The 22,215-nt window shown below is 48.7% G+C and overlaps 1 protein-coding gene across 17 annotated transcripts in view; it reads right to left on the reverse strand.

Moving 5' to 3' along the window:
• Positions 1-24: 24 nt before the first annotated feature.
• Znf541 (zinc finger protein 541) overlaps positions 25-22,215 on the reverse strand; it is a 44,945-nt gene continuing 22,754 nt past the window's right edge. For 11 of the 17 annotated variants that reach the window (XM_087200533.1, XM_087200530.1, XM_087200527.1 and 8 more), the window contains 13 exons: positions 21,157-21,400; positions 17,906-19,643; positions 15,953-16,011; positions 15,579-15,738; positions 13,970-14,294; positions 5,452-5,515; positions 4,736-4,878; positions 4,318-4,421; positions 3,224-3,299; positions 2,656-2,744; positions 1,069-1,209; positions 719-900; positions 25-634 (listed from right to left, as the gene is read on the reverse strand). In XM_087200533.1, the coding sequence (XP_087056659.1) occupies positions 469-634; positions 719-900; positions 1,069-1,209; positions 2,656-2,744; positions 3,224-3,299; positions 4,318-4,421; positions 4,736-4,878; positions 5,452-5,515; positions 13,970-14,294; positions 15,579-15,738; positions 15,953-16,011; positions 17,906-19,643; positions 21,157-21,400 (3,491 nt within the window). In that variant the 3' untranslated portion in view covers positions 25-468. The remainder of the gene's footprint in view (positions 635-718; positions 901-1,068; positions 1,210-2,655; positions 2,745-3,223; positions 3,300-4,317; positions 4,422-4,735; positions 4,879-5,451; positions 5,516-13,969; positions 14,295-15,578; positions 15,739-15,952; positions 16,012-17,905; positions 19,644-21,156; positions 21,401-22,215) is intronic. The other 6 variants (XM_087200539.1, XM_087200537.1, XM_087200538.1 and 3 more) reach the window with 4 other exon arrangements.

Consider the following 22,215-nt stretch of genomic DNA (forward strand, 5'->3'; position numbering starts at 1 on the left):
GCCGGGAAGCAAGAAGACAGCTGCTCAAGAACCCAATTTAATAAGGTTTTCACACAGATATGTACAAAACCAGACCTAACAATGTACAAGTCCTTGCAAGTAGAGGGATGAATCTGGAAAGTAGAGATCCCTGCCTGGAGGCAGGGCCCCAGCACACTGGAGTCTCAGGACACCTTCCCACTGATCTTCTGCATCCTGGCCTTAGCTAACCAAGGCAAGGAACCCAAGCTGGAGGCTCAGACTTAAGAGTTACATAGACCCCCCACCCTTTCATCTCCCCAGGCCTCCCTGCTTTAGGCAGTACGGGACTGGAGGAAGAGGAGAGCCTCTTAACCTCAAGAGAATGGAACATCTAGCCCCACTGGCCAGGGAATCAGCAGCTGTCTGTGGCTGAGTGACCACATGTTCGCTAGGGAAGCTGGCCGATAGCAGACAGGAAGGCAGAGCAGGGCTGCAGGCCCCACGGAGTCACCACTGCAGGGGGCTGATGTCAGTGCCCAGCTCCTCCTCCTCCTCCTCCTCCTTCAGCAGAAAGGGCTTCGCCGGCCACTTCACCCTGAGGATGGGCTCTGCATGCTCCTGAAGGCGGTGTCGCTTCATATGGGCATTCCGGCTCTTGATCTTGTCGAACACCCTGAGCAGGTGCCAGAGAACTTGGGGTCAGGGTGGGGAGGCAGAGGCCAGGGAGGTGTGAGCATCCCAGGGACAGGCCATGTACCTGTCACATTCTCTGCATGGAAAAACGCCCTGGCTCTCCACGCTTCCTGGCGGCTCGGGGGTCCGCTTGGGGCCTGCACTTGGGCTGGAGTTGAGGATGGACTCCCTCCTGTAACTCTTGGTCTTTATCTTTAACTCGGGAGTTGGGCTGTGGTTGCGTCTCTCCTGAGGGCTGCAGGTGACCTGCAGAGGAAGTGGAAATGAAACACGGGCACTGACCTTGCAGTCCTGTGAGGCAGGCACAGGTCAGCAGGGAGACCCTCCCTCAGGACCACCTCCCTCCCTCCAGCTGTGACCGCAGTGGGTATTGAATCAGGGGTGCCCGCTAGGCCTCCCCCGCTAGGCCTCTACCTTTTCTTCTGTCATTTCCACTCCATCCAGCTCTCTCTTGACCCTCTTTTCTAGCCCAGGAGCTCGGCCACAGTCAAACTTGATCATTTTTTTCCAAACATAATAGTACTCAACACATTGTGCCACTGTCTTTGTCTTGATCTAGTGGAAGAAAACGGAACCACACTGTAGGCAGCGCCTTGCAGGCCCCGAAAGCTGATCCTATCCCTGCCAGCCAGCACCTGCTGAAAGCCTTTCCACAACACCTCTGCTCCCTTCGCTTCAGAGGCAGGGGCCAGAGTGTCCTCCCAGGTGACAAGGGCTTCCAAAGTGAAGCCACAGTAGCCACCAAACCTAGGCCCAGCACACTGAGAGCAGCAATCCAGCCCAGGAGTTCTTTCCTATGGAGAGACACGTATGATGCTCACCGCAACCTCAGGCCAATAGCCACACGTTTACTAGTGGGGACTAAGAAAAGCTGAATGCTCTCTGGCCAGGTGTGGTAGCGAAGGCCTGTAATCCCTACACTGTGGAAGCTTTAAGAAGGAGGACGGCAAGTTCAAGCCCAGCCTAAACAATTTATCAATTTATTGAGGCCCTATCTCAAAATTTAAAATGTATTTAAAAAAAGGGTGGAATGGAGCTCAGGGTGAAGCCCCTGGGTTCAATCCCTGGTATGGGGTAAAAAATGGTGAGCAAAACACTAGGCTAGGTATCAGCTGACAAGACACAGTAAACTCTGAAAGTGGACTCACACATGAATGCTCACAACTGCTTTATCATAGCCTCCAATTGGAAACTACTCAAATGTCCATCAATTAATGAAGAATTAAACAAACTGTGGAAGGGGCCGGGGATTTAGCTCAGTGGCACTGCAGCTGCCTTGCAAGCACAAGGTCCTGAGTCAATCCCTGGTACTGCAAAAAACAAAAACAAAAAAACCAAAAACAAACTGTGGTATAACCATGCCATCCATGGCATGGTAAAATTCAGCAGTAAAAAGGGGTGAACTGTTAATATGTGCAACAAGGACGAACCTCAACTGTGTGGAATTCAGGAAGCTGGACAAAGCAGAGCATGTGCTCTGTGACTATTCCACTGATGCAAGGCTCTAGAAGTGCAGATGAATTTATTGACAGGGAGTGGCCTGGGTGGTGGGTTCCAGGGCTGGAAGGAAACTTGAGGGGCCATAGATCTGTTCATTATCTTGGTCATGGTGGTTTCCCAGGTGTATGAACATGTCAACTTACCAAATCTTGTACTTTGATTATGTGCAGTTTCGTGTACCTCAAGTTTAAAAAAGAGACAGAAGCGGCAGAATCTTATATTCAGTAAGAGCTCATGCTTTTTAAGTATGAGCATACGTGTGTGTACATCTGGACAGACAGGAAATGCCTGTAAGCTCGCCAGGGAGTTTCCACAGCTCCTCAGTCAGAAGTAGGGAGTGGCAGGGGCAAGGAGGACTTTGGTTCTGTGTTTGGCTTTCGGACAGTCTGAGTGGACTGTGGCCACAGGCATGGAGGCGGGGTCCTGGGCGCCAAGGGCCCTTCCCTTCCTCTGTTGTAGCTGTGTGACGGGCACCCTATCTGCCTCCCCTCGCTGCCTTACCATCTTGTGTATTAGGTAGAAGTCCTTCTTGTGGGCACAGAATGCCTTCTTAAAGAGCCTCTTCTCCATGGGGGTCCAGATGTCTGAACCTGTCAAGAGGACACAGCCAAGAGGAGGATATTGCTCCTTGTGGGACCACAGGCATCCCTGAAATGCAGGCCGCCCTCCTTGTGAAAGCTGGCATCACTAAGAACGAGTCGCCTGCCAGCCTCGTACAGTCCTCACAAAAGCCCTGCAAGGTCACAGTGTTCCTGCTGCACAGCTGTGGCGGCTGAGGGTCCCAAGGCTCAGTCTGGGGCTGGTGAGCTCCGGTGTGGAACCTGAGCTGACAGCGCCTGTCCTGTCCCCTGGCCGGACACAGCCCTATGGGAACCGCTGGTCAGGGGGAAGGGAGACTCCAATGAGCAGGAACAGGTGCCTGCTCAGTTACCACAGGACAGGCCCTTCCGGCAAGGCAGACAAAGGGTTGAAGAGGACTCCAAGAGGCAGAGGCAGAGCCCCCAACCACCTGTCTTGTTGAAGGGGCCTGAGCCAGGGCCACACATCCCAGCAGCCTCTGTCTAGTCACCTGTGTAGCGGTAGTCGGCCAGCGGGTGTGTCCAAGGCTTCCGGGCTCCTCGGATTAGCAGTGTCTCCAAGGCCACCTGAAAGGAGAGGAGGTGAGGCGCAGGATCACCTCCATTCTCTGGTTCATCTGAAAACCACTCATAGCCAGCCCTACAGTTCTGACTCCTGGCTACTCAAGGGGTCAGTGCCTGGACCACGGCCAGGTGGGTGACAATGGCATTAAGCACACTGCTGAGTAGTTGTTATCCTTGCCATGGAGAGATGACATCCTTGATGAAAGAAACTGTGTATTCATTTACTCTGGCAAAAGCATCTATTCCACTGGGGACTGGGGTTTGGAGGAGCACTCTAGCTCAGTACCCCATTTACTTTTTCCATAGCACTCACTGTTAGCTAATAAGCTTAAAAAATGTATTTCCTGTTTTGACTCCCCTAAAATATAAACCCCATGCAGGCAAGGATTTAGTCTCAACCCCCACTGTAACCCCACTGAGGACCACACATGTAATTTTGGGATCCAGTGCAAAATAGAAACAGGGACCTCTAAAAAGTATGAAGCAGCCGGGGATTTAGCTCAGTGGTTTCGCTGCCTGCTGCGCAAGCGCAAGGACCCGAGTTTGATCCCCGGTACCAAAAAAAAAAGTATGAAGCCACTAAGACAGTGGCAACAGAGTGCTGAGCCATCCTGGCCCCTGAGCCTACAATACTGCAGGTATCCGTGGGCATCACTCAGTGAGCAGGTGGCCTAACTTAACAGCCAGCACAGACAATGGCACTCTTCCGCTCCTGCTACTCAGAGCTGGACATTCCTAACCCCCAGAATTCCAAGGGTGGGCGTGCAAGCAGTGGCATTTACGTCGCGACAGGGTTTTTTCCATGGCCTTTTCATCAGGAGATGAGGCTTCTTAAACAAGCTCAGGGGAGCCCGAGCCAGGTCTACTGAGCTCCCCTCCCCAGGCCCTGACTCTTCTTGGGATCAGTGACCAGCATGTCAGAGCCACCGCGGAGGGACTGGCAGGCTCCCCCAAGCCCGTGGCAGGCTGTGTGCACCTGTAACCTTGGCCCCAGGGGAGCAGGGTGTCCCTGCTGCCTCACCTGAATGCTACCCTGGGCCTCGTGCAGGCAGTGCAGGGCGAGCTCCAGGTTGGTGCCCCCTCCTGGCATCACGCTGGAACACGCCACATTGCAGAGCTCTGTCACTGTGGTTCCCAGCAAGTGTGGGGAAGAAGAGATACAAGGGAGTGAGCACGTGCCAAGGAGGAAACCTCCCTCAACCACACAGGGAGGCTCCTTGTCACCTCCCCTCTCCACACATCTCCATCAAGTGCAGACAGGGGAAGCGGCGGGATGGAAGGCCAGTTGAGGCCCCGCCCCAGCACTGGCTCTGGAAGGCCTGGCCAGCTGCCCTGGGCGAGATGGGCAGAGAACGCAGCACAGGAGAAGCCAGCCCTCTCCACTCCCCATCCCCAGGGGGAGGAGAGGCCTTGGGAGCTTGACCCCAGAGCCCGGCCACCTCTGTCCTGTGTCTCTGGGTTGGTCATCACATCTCCCCACGGCTTCCAGACCATAGAGGCCACGTGCTCATCAGCCCTGGCCAGCGACCTTTCCTGCAGCTCTGGGATTTCAGCCTGAAAGCGGCTTCCTATGTTGATGTGTCTGAAACAAGACACGCAAAGATGACTAAGAGGGAAACAGAGCAGAGATGCGCTGTGTGCCCTGCCTGTTGTCAGCCACAGCCTGTTCTGTGCAAACCCACTGCCATGTCTCAGACACAGCAGCTACTCATCACCCTGATTACTACCAGGCGCTTCGGAAAGCTCTTCAGGGACACTTCCTTCTTCCCTTCTGTTTTTCTTCGTGCCCAGATTTCTCACCTGGGGTGCCTTGCTAGGACAAGGAGGTACATGCTGCTACCTCGTCACATCTGCCCAGCTACATTCCACAGATACTCTGAGGTCCTCTACTACGCCATCGGCATTCTGCCTAGAATCCCAAGGTACAGGGCGTCTGCCCCATGTGCCCAACAGTCTGTCTCGACAGAAGGAATACTGACAAGACGTGCTACATACATTGGAAGGAATCCACTGCTTCTCCCCAGGGAGCCTCTGCAGCTAGACCTGCCCTCCCCGTGAAGAAGGAGCCCCTGGGAAAAAGTGATGCTGGAACCCCAGGGGGTAAAAGCAACCTCACTCAGAAGGACCCTCATGTTCTAAGTGTGTTCCAACTCACGGTTCAATGCTGATCTTAGAATCGTCCTTCACCACACAGATGCTAAAAGAGCCATCCACTTGATCTAGAAAACACAGTGAAAAGCCTCAAGAAGATTGACTGGATGTGGCCCTGCCTGCCCTTGTGGACACAGCTGAAAACAGGCCTTTAAGGTCCCATGGGAAGTGGAAGGACTTCTGAAAAGGCAGAGAAAGGCACTTAGCAAACAAACTAATGGATGAAAATTACACATAGGTATTAAAATAATAAGCTGGGTGTGGTAGCACACGCCCGTAATTCCAGCACTCCGGAGGCTGAGGCCAGAGGATTGATGCAAGTTCGAGGCCAGCCTGGACTACGCAGCAAGATCCTGTCTCAAAAAAGTCAAATAAATAAACAAATAAATAAACAAACAAACAAATAAAATAATAAGTTAAGGTCTCTGGAAATTGTCCTATGGGGATACAGTATTAGGAGAAATATTTATGGGAAAAAATTGATAGTCTTGGGAAGAACAAGAATGTGTAGCATCTGAACCATGACTAGCTTCCTATCCTATCCTGTCCATGTCCTGAGGTGTCACCCTCAGGGTTCCACTGCAGGGAGGTGTGGCCCAGACAGGAGCTCCCTTGGCCTCCAGTGCCCATGCTTCAAATATTTTGAGGAAGGTAGATTGGCAGGTTTTCTTCTGGGGATAAAAAGTCCAATAGGCAAAATGGAACTCAAAAGGTCGGAGTTGACAGAAGGAAAAAGAATCAGCACATTTGAAGACAGATCAGTAGAGATTATGAAATCTGAAGAACAGAGAAGAATGAATAAAAGTGAAGAGATCCTCAGAGAAATGTGGGAAGCCATTATGTACTGCAAACACATACAATGGGAACACTGCACTTGATCTTAGCCAAAAGGCTGAGAAGTGATAACAGTGGGAGTACTGGATGGAGAGGATGAAGGGACAGAAAAATACTTAAAGAAAAAAATAGCTCAAACCCTCCAAAATTTGATAAAAAAAAATATAAAACTTAAGAAGCTCGATGAACTCTAAGATAAACACAAGGAAATCCACATTCAAGGAAGATGTTGAAAAATCAAAGATAAAAATGTCAAAAGCAAAATGTGAAAACACCAAAAATCTCATCACATACAAGAGAACCAGATAAGATTAATAGCTGACTTCTCACCAGAAACAATGGTGGTCAGAGACAGTGGGATAACATACTCAATGTGCTAAAAGTGTTAGCCAAGTCTCATATCTGGCAAGTGAACTTTAAAAAATGGTCAAATGAAAACATTCCCATGTTTTAAAAAATTGAGAAAATTTGTTGCTAGCAAACTTTGCTTACAAGAAACACAAGTGGAATATTATTCACCCATGGAAAGAAAGAAACCAGATACATAGTGCAACAGAGGTGAAATCTAAAGCCATGGTACAGTACTGAGTGAAAGAAGCCAGACACAAAGAGCTATGATTCCATATATATGAAATATCCAGAATAGCCAAATATATAGACAGGAAGTATATGGGTACTGCCTAGGACTGGGCAAGAGGGCAGGAAAGGAGTGACTGGTAACAAAGGAGTTTCATTTTGGGTTGAAGAAAATGTCTGAAAATGTATTGTGGTGATGTTGTACAGCTCAGTGTATACATACTAAGAAAATGACTGAATTATATATTTTAAAGGGATATTTTGTATATGATATGGATGACTAATTAAAGCTATCTTTTAAAAATAAAAGCACTTTGGGCTGGGGATTTAGCTCAGTGGTTCTGGTGCCTGCCGAGCAAGCACAAAGTCCCGAGTTCAATCCCCGGTACCAAAAAACCCCCACAAAACAAACAAAAAAATAAAAGTACTCTCAGAGGGGTCCCCCTCTTCCCTCATGGTGATGATGCCGCCACCATGCCAGCCCCGTCTGTGACTGGAGGCCCACAGGAGGAGACATGACCCTCTTTTGATGAGTTTTGTTTTCAATATGGTGCGATAATTCTGTGTCATTTCCTGGGATGGGTCTACATTAGAGGACCAGGGACAGCGGCCCTTGTTTGTACTGTCTGAGACTTTTTATAATATTGTACATAGTAACTATGATAGATACAAGAGACAGGTGGGTCTTGTGACTGCCTGGTTGTTGGTTTTTTTCAGGAGACTTTTGCTGTGGTTTTTTTTTGTACTGGGGATGGAACTCGGGTTGTTGTACTTGAGGGGCAGGTGGTGGAGCCACTGAGCTAAATCCCCCACCCTGCTGTTTTTTAATTTAAAAAAAGTTTTGTATCTTTTGAAAAAAAATAACAAAACCACGAAAGACAGTTCTTCAGGGTGAAAGCAAGTGACAGAAGATAGTAATATGAATCTACATAGAAAAAAATAGAGTGTTGGTAAAGGTAATTGTGTAATTTAAAAAAGCAGTATAACTGCCTGTTTCTTTTCTTAAAAACCAACTGCATAAAACATGTATTATAGGCTTATAACATCTAGAAATATATGATAACAATACAAAGGAGTAAAGCTGTACAGGAATAAAGAAATAATACTTGATGGTAACTCAGATCCACAAGAATAAATGAAGAGATCAAGAGTTATTTAATGGAAGGTTAATATAACAAACTCTATAAATAATACTTGCTTTCTTTTTATTCTCTCAGCTTTTAAAAACATGACAGCCAAGTATATAAAGTAAGAATTATGAAACATGTAATTCAGAGTATGCCTGACTACTGACCTATCTATCTACCACCAATAGAACAATAACAGTACCAAAAATGCACTAGATGAAACAGAGTTAGATAGGAGTAATGTTTCTGTACTTAAGTTAGTAGACATCTGAAAAGGTCCTGATAAAATGTATACTGTGAGACTTAGAGCAAGCACTAAGAAATAACTAAGACAAGGTTTAAAAAGTAGTTAGTGGAATTAAAATGTTACACCAGAAAATATTTAATGGAAAAGATGAGCAGAAGGGAAAAAAAGATATAAAGATATGAGACACATAGAGAATAAAAAGCAAAATACTAGATGTAAATTCAACCACGCCATATTATCCATGTTATTGATAATAACATTAAATGTGAATTGATTAAACAACTGAATCAAAAGGCAGTTTGTCAGATTTAATCCAACTAACACTGTATATAGGAGACACACTTTAAGGACATATATATTGAAAACTAAAGAACAGAAAAACATATACCATACCAACAACAAACATAAAAGAGATGGAATGGCTATATTAATATTAGACAAATTAGATCTTAAAACAAAAAATATTACTAGAGAGGGGCATCTTATAATAAAAAGTCAAGCCAACAAAAAGACCTAAAATTATAAACATATATACACCTATGAACAGAACCCAAAAATATATGAAGAAAAACCTCACAGAATTGCAGGACCAAATAAAGAATTCAAGGGCTGGAGATCTAGCTGAGTGGTAAAGATCTCACCTAGCATGAGCAAGGGTCTGAGTTCAAGCCCCAGCACTGCGAAAAAATTTTAAAAAAAAGAATAGAGTCACTTATGGATAGGACAGTTAGGGAGAAGATGAACTGGGAAAGACAACACTTGAGCAGGACTATAACCAAGTAGATCTAAGTGACATCTCCAGAGCACATCCACGTCAGGAGAATGCACAGCCTCTTGAGGACACAGGGGACATTCTCCAGGACAGAACACATCCTAGACCAGGAAACATAGGATTGAAGTCAAACAAAGTATATTCTCTGACCATGTTAGACTTAGATTAGAAATCAATAGGCCAGGTGTGGTGGTGCATGCCTGTAATCCCAGCACTCCAGAGGCAGAGGCAGGAGGATCACTGCAAGTTCGAGGTTAGCTTGGGGTAAGTAGTGAGTTCAGGACCAGCCTGAACTACAAAGCAAGATCTTGTCTCAAAAACAAACAAACAGGGCCGGGGATTTAGCTCAGTGATTCCACTGCCTGCCCCGCAAGTGCAAGGACTCAAGTTCGATCCCCAGTACCAAACAACAAACAAACAAGAAATCAAGAGGAAAAAAATACGTAGAAATTAAACACTATACTCTTCAGCAATCAATGTGCCAAATCACAAGAGAAAATACTGAAGTTAGAAAATAATTAAAATTAGAGCTGGGGATTTAGCTCAGTGGCACCGCACCTGAAAGGGCAAGGTTGTGAGTTCGATCCCCAGTACCAAAAAAAGAAAGAAAGAAAGAAAGAAAGAAAGAAAGAAAAGAAAAGAAAATATTGAAAGGAACAAAGCAAGAATACAACATATTAAAATTAAGAAATGTGGCTAAAATAGTGTAAAATGGAAATTTTAAAAAGAAGGAAATTCTTGCCTGGGGATGGTAGTGCATGCCTATAATCTTAGCATTCAGGAGGCTGAGGCATAAGGATTGCCACAGAGTTTAAGGCATCCTGGACTACACAGTGAGACCCTGACTCAAAAAGAAAAAAAGGAAATTCTTAAATTGATAACCTAAACTTTCATTTTAAGAAACTAGAAACTATAAGCAACCTGAACTCGAAGCAAGCATATAATTAAAAAGAATGTAATAAAAAAGAGAAAAATAAATGAAACAGAAACTAAAAAGAGAAAAATCAATAGAACCAGAAAAATTTAAAGGATCAGTAAAATTGATAAAACTTCTGCAGAGGGAGACAGGAGAAGGAAGAAGACAAAAGGAGAAAAGAAGAGGAGGATAAAGAGAAGGAGAGGGAAGGAGAAAGACAGAAGTGGTGAAATGAAAGGGTGGTGTCCCTACCAATCTAGTAGAAATAAAAGGATTATAATAAATACAATGAAGCTGGGGATGGTAGCACAAATCTGTAATCCCAGCATGGGGGAGGGGGAGGCTGAGGCAGGAGCATCACTATCAGTTCAAGGCCAACCTAGGCTACACAGTGAGTTCAAAACCAGCCTGGCAAGGTCCTGAGTTCAATCCCTGGTACAAAAAACAACAACAACAACCAGCCTGAACTACATAATGAGACCTAGTCTAAAAAACCCCAAAGAACCCAAAAAATAAAATAAAAACCCCAAAGAGAATATAATGAACAATTACATGCCAATAAATAAGATAATGGGTTTTTTTTTGGTACAGGGGATTGAACTCGGGACCTTGAGCTTTCGATTCAGGCACCGTAATCACTGAGCTAAATCCCCAGCCCAAATAAGATAATTTAGATAAAATTAAGAAATTCCTTTTGCTGCCTGCTGCGCAAGTGCAAGGACCTGAGTTCGATCCCCAGTATAGAAAAACTGAATAGAACTATGCAAACATATGAAATTAGTAATTATTAAAACTTCTCACACCCCTGCCTCCCAATACTCAAAAATCCCAGGCCTGGACTGGAGATTTAGCTCAGTGGTTCTGCCACCTGCCTCACAAGTGCAAGGTCCCGAGTTTGATCCCCGGTACCAAAAAAAAAAAAAAAAAAAAAAAAATCCCAGGCCAGACAGAGTTAAGGAATTAATCCAATCCTCTACAAAACAGGAGGGGACACTTCAAACTCACTCTGTGAGGCCAGTACCACCCTTTTGCCAAACCAAGAATATCACAAAACAAATGAAGACCAAATCCCTTTATGAATACAGACACAAACCCCCCAGAAATAGTAGCAAATCAATTCCAACATGCAAGAGAATAACACCTGATGACCAAGTGGGGACTTACCCCAGGGATACAACATAAACTTAATTGATTAAACATCAAAATATTTTTAACCTTTTTTTGGGAGGGTACCAGGGATCGAACTTGGGACTTTATGCTTGCAGGGCAGGCGGTGGAACCACTGAGCTAAATCCCTGGCCCAAAACATAAAAATAAATTAATATCATAGGGCATATCAATTCAACAAAGGACAAAAACTACATGATCATCTCAATAGATGCAGAAAAAAATTGTGACATAGAATCAAACACTCTTTCATGATAAAAAAAAATACTCAACAAAGCAAGAGAAGAGGGGAATTTCCTCAAATTGATACATGTATCTACTATCTCTATTTGCTGATGATATGATCTAGTATGTATAAAAATCCAGCCAGGCATGGTCATGAATCCTAGCACTTGGAAGAAGGAGCACAGATAAGGCCAGCCTGAACTGCATAGCAAGACTCTGTCTCAAAAAACAAAAAACAAAACAAAACAAAAATAACAAAAAAGAAATCCTAAGAAATGTTTACAAAAAAAAAAAAAAAAAAAACACCAAACTATTGCAACTGCTAAATGAGTTCAGCAATATCTCAGGATACCAGATCAATATAAAAATATCAATTGTACTTTTATACACCAGTAATAAACATTCTATGCTGGGTGTGGTGGTGCATGCCTGTAACCCAGCATCTGGGAGGCTGAGGCAGGAGGATCACCATGATTTAAAGGCCAGTGAGGGCTATATAGTGAGCTCAAGGTTAGTCTGAACTACATAGTGAGACCCTGTCTCAAAAAAACCAAACGAAGGGCCAGGGATTTAGCTCAGTGGTTCCGGCACCTGCCTCACAAGCACAAGGTCCTGAGTTCAATCCCCAGTACAAAAAAAAAAAAAAAACCCAAAGGAAAAAACACCAAAAAACAAACAAAAATATTCTAAAATGAAACTAAGGAAATAAATCCATTTACAATAGTCAAAAAGAATAAAACATTTAAGTATAACTATAACAAAGGAAGTTTAAGACACCCATTGAAAACTACCAACATTATGGAAACAAATGAAACAAGATCTAATGAAAAGACATCCCATGTTCATGGATAGAAAGGCTTAAAATTGTTTAGGATGGCAATACTCCCAATTGATATGCAAATTAAACACAGTAGCTATCAAAACCACTGTTGATCCTAAAATTCTATGGAAACACAAGAGCCCCAGAACAGCTAAAATGATCTTTTTTTGTTTGTTTGTTTTTTCTTTTGGTACTGGGATCGAACTTGGGTCCTTGCGCTTTCGAGGCAGGCCACGCAACCACTGAGCTAAATCCCTGGCCCTAAAATGATCTTTAAAAAGAATGATAAAGTTGGAAAACTCACATTTCCCATTTGAAAACTTAGCAAAAAGTGACAATGATCAAAATAGTGTGGTTCTGGCATAAGGATAAATATACAAATCAAAAGAACAGATTTCAAAGACAAAAACCAAACAAACAAAAAACCCTTGCAGGGCCAGGGATTTAGCTCAGTGGCGCTGCACCTGCCTTGCAAGGACAAGGTCCTGAGTTTGAGCCCCAGTACCGGAAAATAAACAAACAAACAAAACCTTTGCATACAGATTTTCAATAAAGGTGCCAAGACAGTTCAATGGGAATAGTCTTTTTAACAAATGCTGCTGAACAGCTAGACATCCACGTGAAAAATAATGGACCTGAACCCCTACCTCATACACCAAGTTAACTGATCTAAATGTAAGAGTCAAAATTGCAAAACTCTTAGAACAGGAGTAACTCTTCTCACATGACCTTGAGTAAGGCAACATCTTACATTTAACATCAAAGTGCAAATGACAAAAGAAAAAAATTGAGCTTCATGGATTTATGTAACAAGATACACATACAGCCAAGAAGAACACACAACAGGGCTCAGTGGCATCAGGCAGGAGGGGAGCAGAAACCAAAACCAACTCAGATACCACTTTATACTGACTGGGATGGCTACAATAAAAATGCAAACTGTAACAAGTGTGTGCAAGGATGGGAGACATTAGAACTCTCACATACTGCCAGGGGGAATCTAAAATGGTGCAAAAATTTTGGAAAAGTTTGGCAGGTCCGTAAATGGTCAGACATAGTTACCATAGGACCCAGCATTTCACTGTAGGTATGTACCCAAGAGAAGTGGAAACATCCATTCAAACACAAAGTTGTATACAATTGTTCATAGCAGCATTATTCACAGTGCCTAAAAAGTGGAAACTCAAATGCCCGTGAACTGATGAATAAATAAGATATGGTCTACCCATCCAAGGGAATATTATTCAGCCATAAAAAGGAACGAAGCATTAATGCAGACTATGACACAGATGGACCCTGAAAGTGCCATACTAAGTAAAAGAAACTAGGCACAAAAGGTCATATACTGTATAATTCCATTTATATGAAATATCCAGAAGAGGCAAATGTGTAGAGACAAGACACAGGTGAGCATTTGCCAGAGCTGGGAGGGCCATGGGACTACAGGGTGTGAGCTGAGGAGGAGGATAAGATCGGTGGTGGGCAGGGGCTTCTCCTGGGGAGGACGGAAGGGCTTTAGTTAGACTGTGTGGTGGGTGCACGGCCTGTGACTGTCCTCAAAAGCACTATACACTTGATATGAGGGATCTGCATGCTTTGTGGACTGCATCTCACACTGAGGGGCAGGCAGAAGGGCACTCAGGCTAAGTGGCCTCTGTGTCCTTTGTGGCTGTAAAACTCTTAAGTACCGGAAGGTGCTCATCACAGCACAGGCCTGGGCACTCTCAGCAGCACTGAGACTCTCAAGCCAGGTGTCTCAAGGCCTGTGTGTCGCTGCACCAGGTGCCCCAGGGGTGGCATGGGTCTGCAGCAAGGAGTGAGCACTCGGCCTCACTCACCCAGTGTGGAGCTGATGAGCTGGTGTGGCCCAGCCTGGGACTTGGAGCAGAGCGTGTTGAAGTAAATCCCAGAGCCCTCCCGGATGGGGCTGAGCATGGGAGGTGGCGTGTAGGGGGAGCACTGGAACAAGCCCTTCAGGAGGTGGTCCACCAGGAACACAGGAGGAGAGCGCAGGCAGCTCTGGTGGCCCCCTCCAGGGCCAGGGTCCCCAAACGCAGAGGGTGGAGGAGGGATAAACAATGCTCTGGGCTGGGGGCGCTTCTTCCGCTTCCTGTGTTGGCTGCCGTCCTTGTCGTTTCTCTCTTCCCCATCCTTCTCTTGTCCCTGGAGAAGAAAAGTATTCAGAACGACAGGGGTCACCTGAGGTCACCTGCTGCAACACTGTCTTCAGGTTAGCACAAGAGGGCAAAGAGGACTGGCCATGGGAGACAGGGAAGCAGCACACGTGTGTCCTGCAGGGCCACACTCAAACCCTGGGCACGGGAGGCTGAGCAGGCCCTCAGAGGCACTGCCCAGCCAGGCCCAGGCCACAGCCAAGCCGCTAGCCTGGCGCTGTCTCAAGCCTGGAGCCCGGAGCTGTGCAGACGCAGCCTCGGTGGCTTAGAGGACATTGTGCAGATGGGGGCCAGGTGGGGAGTGACCATGTGAGCAGTGAAAATGAGTTCACTCAGATCACAGGAGCCAGTGGGCCCAGGCACGCCATTCCCTAGTCCAGCACAAATTTCTCCAAGTGGGATCCCCCAGGGCGGACTGAAGACAGGAGCCCCTTGACACCAGCTGCTCCCACTCAGTGCTCTCCTTCACCTCCAGCATCCTCTCCTCTTCCTCTGGGTCTCAGCTCCGACAGCCTCTCCTCAGGGAAGCCCTCCCTGACCTCAGCAGGCTGGTCCCTCAGCATCCCCTACAGCCCTGCGGACTCTGGGTCCCCACTGTCTGGCCTGAGTCTGTCTCCTCCCCTGGACTGGGAGCCCTGGGAGGCAGGGCCTGGGCTGTCATGGTCATCGCTGTGTCCCCTGTACTACCCAGCAGCAGGGCTGACATAGAAGGATCTGGGAATGCTGAATGACTGAGTGAAGCTATACATCAAGTGCTTCTAGAGTCAGGATTTCCTAAAGCAGGTGGCTCTTCCCACAGCTCTCGCAGGAGGGGGGAAAAGCAGGGAAGAAGTAGACAGGCGAGCACCCACCGTGCCCACACTCCCCGGGGGGGTCAAGGAGCTAGGGCCACAGGCCCTGTCTGGCCTCAGGGCCTGTCTTGGTGGCTTGCAAGACTCTGTGGCAAACACCTGAACACAGAGAGACAACGGCTCTTCCAAAGCTCTTTAAGACTCTTAGGGTGGCAGAAGGCAGGGGACAGAGCCGCTCTGAGGATCGCTAGAAAGGCTGTGGCAGACTTCCCAGCAGTGAAGCTGGGACAAGGACTGGGGCAGGGACTGCTGCCATCCTACCACTGTGGCCTGTCCCAGAGACCAGCCCGGCCCTGCCACCGGGCCATACCCACGCTGCCTCTGGGATGCCATCTTCAACCTGAGACAGGTGACACCATCATATCCTCCCCCAAGCCTGCCAAGCCCTGTAACCACAGAAACCACTGCTGCTGCCCTTTCACCTGCTGCTCCTGATTCCCCCGAGGTGATGGCCACTGGTCACTGTGGAAACACATATGGCTGCTCAGGCCTTTTTCAGTATAAAACATCTGGCTGCAGTTCTTGCAGACGAACATGCTCCTGGGCTCTGTCCAGTCCGTGGGACTCCTGTTTTGCTGGTTACTGTGGGAGACGAGGCAGGAAGGAAGAATGGGAGAATGGGACTCTCTCTGGCCACTGACTGTTTTCAGCTCCAATCCACTGAACATCCTTGAAAAACCCTAAAGACACAGAGGCCATACCCAAGACATCCAACTCACTCACCCTGGACAGCACCTGAAGCCACACAGGACTCCTGGGGGCAGTGCCAGGCAGGGCAGGAGGCTCCTCAACTTACCATCTACCTGCCATGCTCTCTTCCTTCATGGGATGGGGCAGCCTGTAGATGTTTCCACCCTGGTCAGGAAAATACATATCAGCAACACAACAGGAACGAGGAGGTATGGATGAGCCCAGCTATAAGACCCTTAGAAGAAGCCAGGCATGGCGGTGCATGCCTGTAATCCCAGCACTTGGGAGGCAGAGACAGGAGGATTGCTGTAAGTCTGAGGCCAGCCTGGGCTACATAGTGAGTTCAAGGCCAGCCTGGACTACACAATGAGATCCTGTCTCAAAAAAAGAAAAAGGAAAACAAAACCAAAACCACACACACACAAAAAAAAGACCAGTAGAAGACAATGTGGAAGTCAGTCTTTGTGACAGAGGGTCAGACAATGCTTTCTTAGGGATAAACCAAAGCCAAACAAAACATTGAAGAGACACACTGAACTTCACTCAAAATGAAAATGTCTGTCCTGCAAACAACACCACAAATAAAATGAGAAGACAGCTCAAAACAGGAAAGAGTGTTTGTAAGTAATTTATCTGATAAGGAGTTGCAACCAGAATATATAAAAACCTCTTACAACTCAGTAATAGTGCAGTCTTACCTCAGTCTCAGGCCAAAGCACCTGGATGGATATTTCTCTTCAAAAGATACACAAATTGCCAAAAAAGCACATACAGGGGGTGTTCAACATCATTCGCCATCAGGGAAATGAATACAACTTCACACCCACTTGGGTGATCACAGGAACAATAAAAAAGGACAATAACAAGTGTTGGCAAGGACATAGGGAAACTGGATGCCTCACATGCCGTGGGGAGGCAGAGTGTAGATGCTTTGGAACCCAGTCTGGTGCTTCCTCGAATGTTAGCCCTGGCACATCCACTCTGAGTTGTCTACCCAGAGGGGAATGAGGACGTGTCTGCACAAAAAGGTGTGCACGAATGTCTGTGGCAGCCTATTCACAAAAGCTAAAAGGCAGAAACCACCTACTAAAGAACAGCCAAATGCAATCTGGTCTCTCTGTCTAAGGGAATCTCACTTAGCCGGGAAAGCACCGAGGCGCTGACTCTTGCTGAGTGGAAGGCCTGCAGTGTATGATTCTCCTTACAAGAAATGTCCAGAGCAGACAGTCTATAGAGGTAAAGTACATTTGTGGCTGCCAGGGGCTGCAGGGGATGGAAAGATTAGGGGTGACAAGGAGTGCAGTGCTTCTTTCTGGAGTGCACAGTTTGTTCTGGTAAATACTAGTAATGATTGTGCAACCTCAGAACGGACTAGAAGCCACCCAGTTGCTCTCTTTCAGATCGTGAATTAAGCCAGGTGTGGTGGTGCACACCTGTGATCCCAGCACTTGGGAAGGCTGAGGCAGGAGGACTGCCATGGGTTCAAGGCAAATCTGAATTACAGGGTGAGACCCCATCTGAAAAAAAATAAAACAAAACAAAAAATGGTGAATTATATGATGTTTGGATAATAAAGCTGTAAGGGGGGCAGCTGTAGCATGATGGGAAGGAGGCTGTTGTTGCTAAGAGAAACAGCTAAGGCTGCCAGGACCCCCTGGGCACACCCACAGAGGAACAAGGCTATGCCTGTCGGTGTGCAGCACGCAGTGGGCCCACTCGTGCTGGTTAGAAAAGACATAGCCGGCCATTCCATGCAGACATACGGAACGGAGGGAGAGTGTCTGTCTTTATCCTCTGAAGAATTCAGGCGCCAACTCCAAAAGGGATCGGGAAGCAAAAGAAAGCAAGCACAAAAGGCCTAGTGAAATAACACAATGACACAAAGTGCTTCGGAAAACTGTTTTGGGCTCATTCTAGTTTGTTTTGTTTTGCTTTGGAATGGAAGGGGCCACACTCTCCCTGAACCTTATCTCCTCACATTGCTAACAAATGCTAAAATAAACCCCCAAGGAAACTTTTGCTGCACTATGGTCAGGCCACTCGAAAGGGGTGTGGGTACCTGGATTCTGTTGAATATGGTCAGCTTGGACTTCACATCCTGGGCAGGGTCTGCAGGAGGCCCAGTCGACGAGAAGGAAGCCATGGCCACCTGGCTTGGAGAAGCTGCACAGCGCACATCCATCTTCACCTTCTCCTTCCGGAAGCCTGAGAACCGCTGGGCCCTGGGGTGGCCGGAGAAGAGCCTGTAGCCTTCACCCTGGGTGCAAGCCGGGCCCTTCTCACTTCTTGTGGCCCCCAAGGCCGGGCCATTCTCGGACAGCTGGGCACTGGGCAGCTCATCGCCAGCTGCCTGGGATCGCCTTGGGCCCACGGAGGGAAAGATGTTCCCTAGGTCCAAGGTCCCTTTGGAAGATCGAAGCTGCTTGACCTGAGAAGAGATGTCTGGATTCCAGGAGTGGTCCAGAGACGGTGTGCTGAGTGAGGGCGGTGCAGAGGCCCCTTTCGGTGCCCCCTTCGCATCTTGCTGTGTGCCACTGGGGGAGGCCTCTCTGGGTGCCGCGGGCATGGGCTTCCCCCTGCGGGCTGGGGAACCCTCTGGCTCAGTGCTTCTGGGGCCCACCTGCACAGAGTCCACAGTGGGTGTCGGGGGCTGGGGCTGCTGTGGCCAGGGGCCTTGCAATGACTTCAGGGCAGTCTGCTTGTGCTCGGGCCCAGAGGGCTGGGAGGCGGGGGCTGTGACCTGGGCGTGGGAGAAGATGCACTGGGACTTGGTGATCATCTGGAACACCTGCACCTGCTCATGGCTCGCCAGGGACTCCTGCGACTTCAGGAACAGCTGGTGGAAGAGCAGTGTGGCATCTGACGGAAAGCACTCACCCTTCTTGGAAGCCCAGCTGTCCTCGTCCCCACTATCAGGCCTGGGGTCGCCTGAGGCTTCTCTGGGCACCTTCAGGAGTGTGGGCCGGAGGGGCAGTGTGTCCTGACTGCTGCCTGCGCTGGGTGAGGGCTCCGCTGGAGGAGAGGTGCTGCTGGCTCCTGGGCCAGACTCAGAGCCCTCCCTAGGGGCCTTGTGGACCATGAACACATTGTTGCCTTTGCTCTTGGGGCAGCTGGGCAGGCTCTGGAGCCACTGGAAGCCATGGCTGGATGGCTGCGAGCTGGCAGGGACCTTCTGAACCTGGAAGGGAGGCAGGGAGGTGGCCAAGGAGCCACCCTCAGGCCAGTCCTCCTGGGAGGAAGGGAGCTGGAGAAGTGGAGCCTCTGACTCTGGAGGGTTAGGGTCACTGTTCTCGGCTGTCCCTGAATCCAAGGCTGTGAACACATCAGCAGCTGGCTCCTTCTGTAGGGGACGAGGCTCCTTGGGAACCTCAGTGCCCAGGGATCCTGGGATACGGGAGGAGAGCCCTGGTGAGGCGGTGCAGGGACAGGACGCGTTCCTCCCTTCACCACTCAGCACCCCCACTGTGGCAGGGCCGGGAGAAGGGATCTTCTGGTGGACAAGGCTGCTCACGATACAACGCAGAAGGTCTCGGTTGGGCAAGACAGAGCCAGGGGACCTGGCTTCTGGGGCCCCCAGGGACTGCAGGCCACTGGGCAGAGGCTGGCCAGCTGTGTTGGGAGCATGGGGGGAGTCCCCGAAGGCATCCTCTTCCGGGGGAGCCTCCTTCAGGATGCACAGGCCATGCTGCACCTCGCAGTGCCGACGCAGTGAGCGATAGTCGCAGTAGCTCTTGCCGCAGCCCTGCTCGATGCACACAAAGGGCTTTGTCTTCTGGTGGGTGAGCATGTGCCCGGTCCTGGGGTCAGACATGAGACAGGACGTCGGTGGACAGGCACCTGGGAGCCAGCCTCCCACTGCAGAAGCCCAGTAACTGTGAGTGTCCTCAGTGTACCCACATCACAACTCAGAAACTGCACCCAGCAGAGAGGGAGAAAGAGAGCGAGAGGGAGAGGGGGAGGGGGAGAAGGAGCCCCAACTGGCATTTCTGAGAAGCATCATTCTCCAGAACACATCGGAGGAAACCCCAGCTTGGGCCTCGCCTTCCTGAATACCAGCCCCAGTCTACCCTTCACCACAGGTTGTCTGTGGAGACCTGGAACCACTGCAGAAAGACACCCATTATAGAAGCCCAGTCAGTGCAGACTCCCTAGAGCCAGACAGTCAAGTGTGCCCAGTTTCTGCAACAGCAACTGTGTGTTAGTGTGGGCCTCACTCACCTCATCCCGAGGTGCGCTGACACACTATGAACAGCTGAGGGGGTCACTGTCCGGGGCCCTGACAGTCCTGCTCCAGACAGTCCTGCTCCGGACAGTCCCATGCTTGTGGCCACAGGGTGAGACCAATGACCGAAGCCTTTCCTAAAAGGTGGGCCCTGGCCTCCTTGGAGGGAAGCAACTGAGAAGGAACCAGAAGACCTAAGTTCTAGCCCCGACTATTTCCAGCTTCTGACAGGAGCAGAGGGAAGGCTTCCTCTCCCTGGGGCAGAGCTGGGAAGCGGTGGATTTCTCAAAATGCAAGCGCGTGCAAACCTCTGGGCTAAAACCAGTCAGCCCTCACCTTCCTCACCTTCCCTCACCTGCATGAGGAACTCTTCAGTTCCAAGACATCAAGAAGGAATTTTGCTCCTAGCTCGTAAGTGGGAGTTTCTTTTGGAGGGAAATTTTTTTTTTGGGGGGGGACTGGGGATCGAACTCAGCTCCTTGTGCTTGTGGGGCAGGCAGCGAAACCACTGAGCTAAATCCCTGGCCCTTGGAGTTCCTTTTTTAAAATCGAAAGTTTAAAAGAACAAACAGGAAGAGGGGCAGGGAAGAGGAGGAAGAGGAAGATGAGGGGGAGAGGAGGAAGAGGAAGAAGAAAGAAAGGAAGGAAGGAAAGAAGAGGAAGAAGAGGAAGAAGAAGAAGGAAAAGAGGAGGAGGAGGAGGAGATGTGGCTCCGTTGCCATGTTCTAGAAACTGGCACCTCAGCATCACCTGTGCCCGTGTCACCCTGTCGTGAGCAGATCGCTCATCCTCAGATACCCACCAGGGACTCGGGGCACTTCTCTACAAAGTCAGCCAAGCTCCTGCCAACATCATTAGCTGCCTCAGGAGCCATCATGCATTTCTAAACTGTAGATCAAGGCAATGATTTATTTCCTCAATGGTGTGAATCAAACTGGACCAGGACCCTGGCCAGGTGAGGAGAACAGAGTCCATGACCACCTGAGCCCAGTGATCCACATCTGGGGGACAAGGAGGCTGAAAACCCAACAGAGGACAGAGTGGGGTGGCCTGGGAGGACAGGAAAGGGACAGGAGCAACCCACATACAGGTGATCCTGCCGCTTGAAGGCCTTGCTGCAGATCTTGCAGATGTGCTTCCTCTCCTGGCTGTGTGTCAGGTAGTGCTTGCTGAGTGAGCTGGCACTGCTGAACACCTTCCCGCACAGGCTGCAGTCCAGGAGCGCTTTCTGGGGCGAGCTGTGCTGCCGCTTCCCTTTCCTTGCGCTGCCCAAGGTGGCCCTGCCTCCTTCCTCAGCCTCTCTGGGAACCTTGAGTGCACCTGGGCCCTGGTCTGAACAGAGGGAGGGAGAAACCACAGGTCACCCACAGCTGGGGATGTCAGAGAGCCCGGCCACAGAGGCCTCCACAGCTCTCAGACTCCTCCAACTCCAGCAGCTCTGCAAGGCAGAAGAGGAGAGTAGCCCTGTGGGATTGTGCCTGGTTTTGGTGCCATTCAACGGGGGGACAGACTTGGTAGCAGGTTGGAGCACTTCTAGGACAGTGGGACCACTTTGGGCAGGGCTGCAGCACTGCACTGCTGCCTGGTATGCATGGAGGGCAAAGTGGAAGAATTGAACCTGGGACTCCATAAGCCCTTGGACTCACCAGCCAGCTCTACTTCTCAGTTCCTAACTTTAAATGCAGCTTGCTACAAAGCCCTGGCCACAAGCGAGCTGACTGTACATCGCTTTTCCTGGTAAACATCAGACCAACCTAATATCCAACAGCAGGATACACAGGTGACTGCATTATAGTTCAAGTAGTCTATGACACAGCCTTTCAAGTAAAACTGTAGGGAAATACCTGATGACACAAAGGGTGGGAAAAGGCAGCCTACTGCAAAGGAGAACGACCCCAGCTCTTAAAAAAGAAAAATAAGCTGAGTGTGGTGGCTCGTGCCTAGGATCCCAGCACTCAAGAGGCTGAGGCAGGAGGATCACTGCGAGTTAGAGGCAAGCCTGGGCTACATAGGGAGTTCAAGGCCAGCCTGGAATACATAGTGAGACCCTCTCTCAAAATAGATACATAAACAAAGAAATAAATAAATTTGAGTAGAAAACAGAATGGGCCGATGGAAGGATGGAACAGTTTTATTTTCCTCTTTGT

This window comes from Heterocephalus glaber, unplaced genomic scaffold, assembly GCF_053883595.1.
Source record: "Heterocephalus glaber isolate CG9 unplaced genomic scaffold, H.glaber_assembly_v1.0 deba00001744, whole genome shotgun sequence".
Classification (NCBI taxonomy): domain Eukaryota; kingdom Metazoa; phylum Chordata; class Mammalia; order Rodentia; family Bathyergidae; genus Heterocephalus; species Heterocephalus glaber.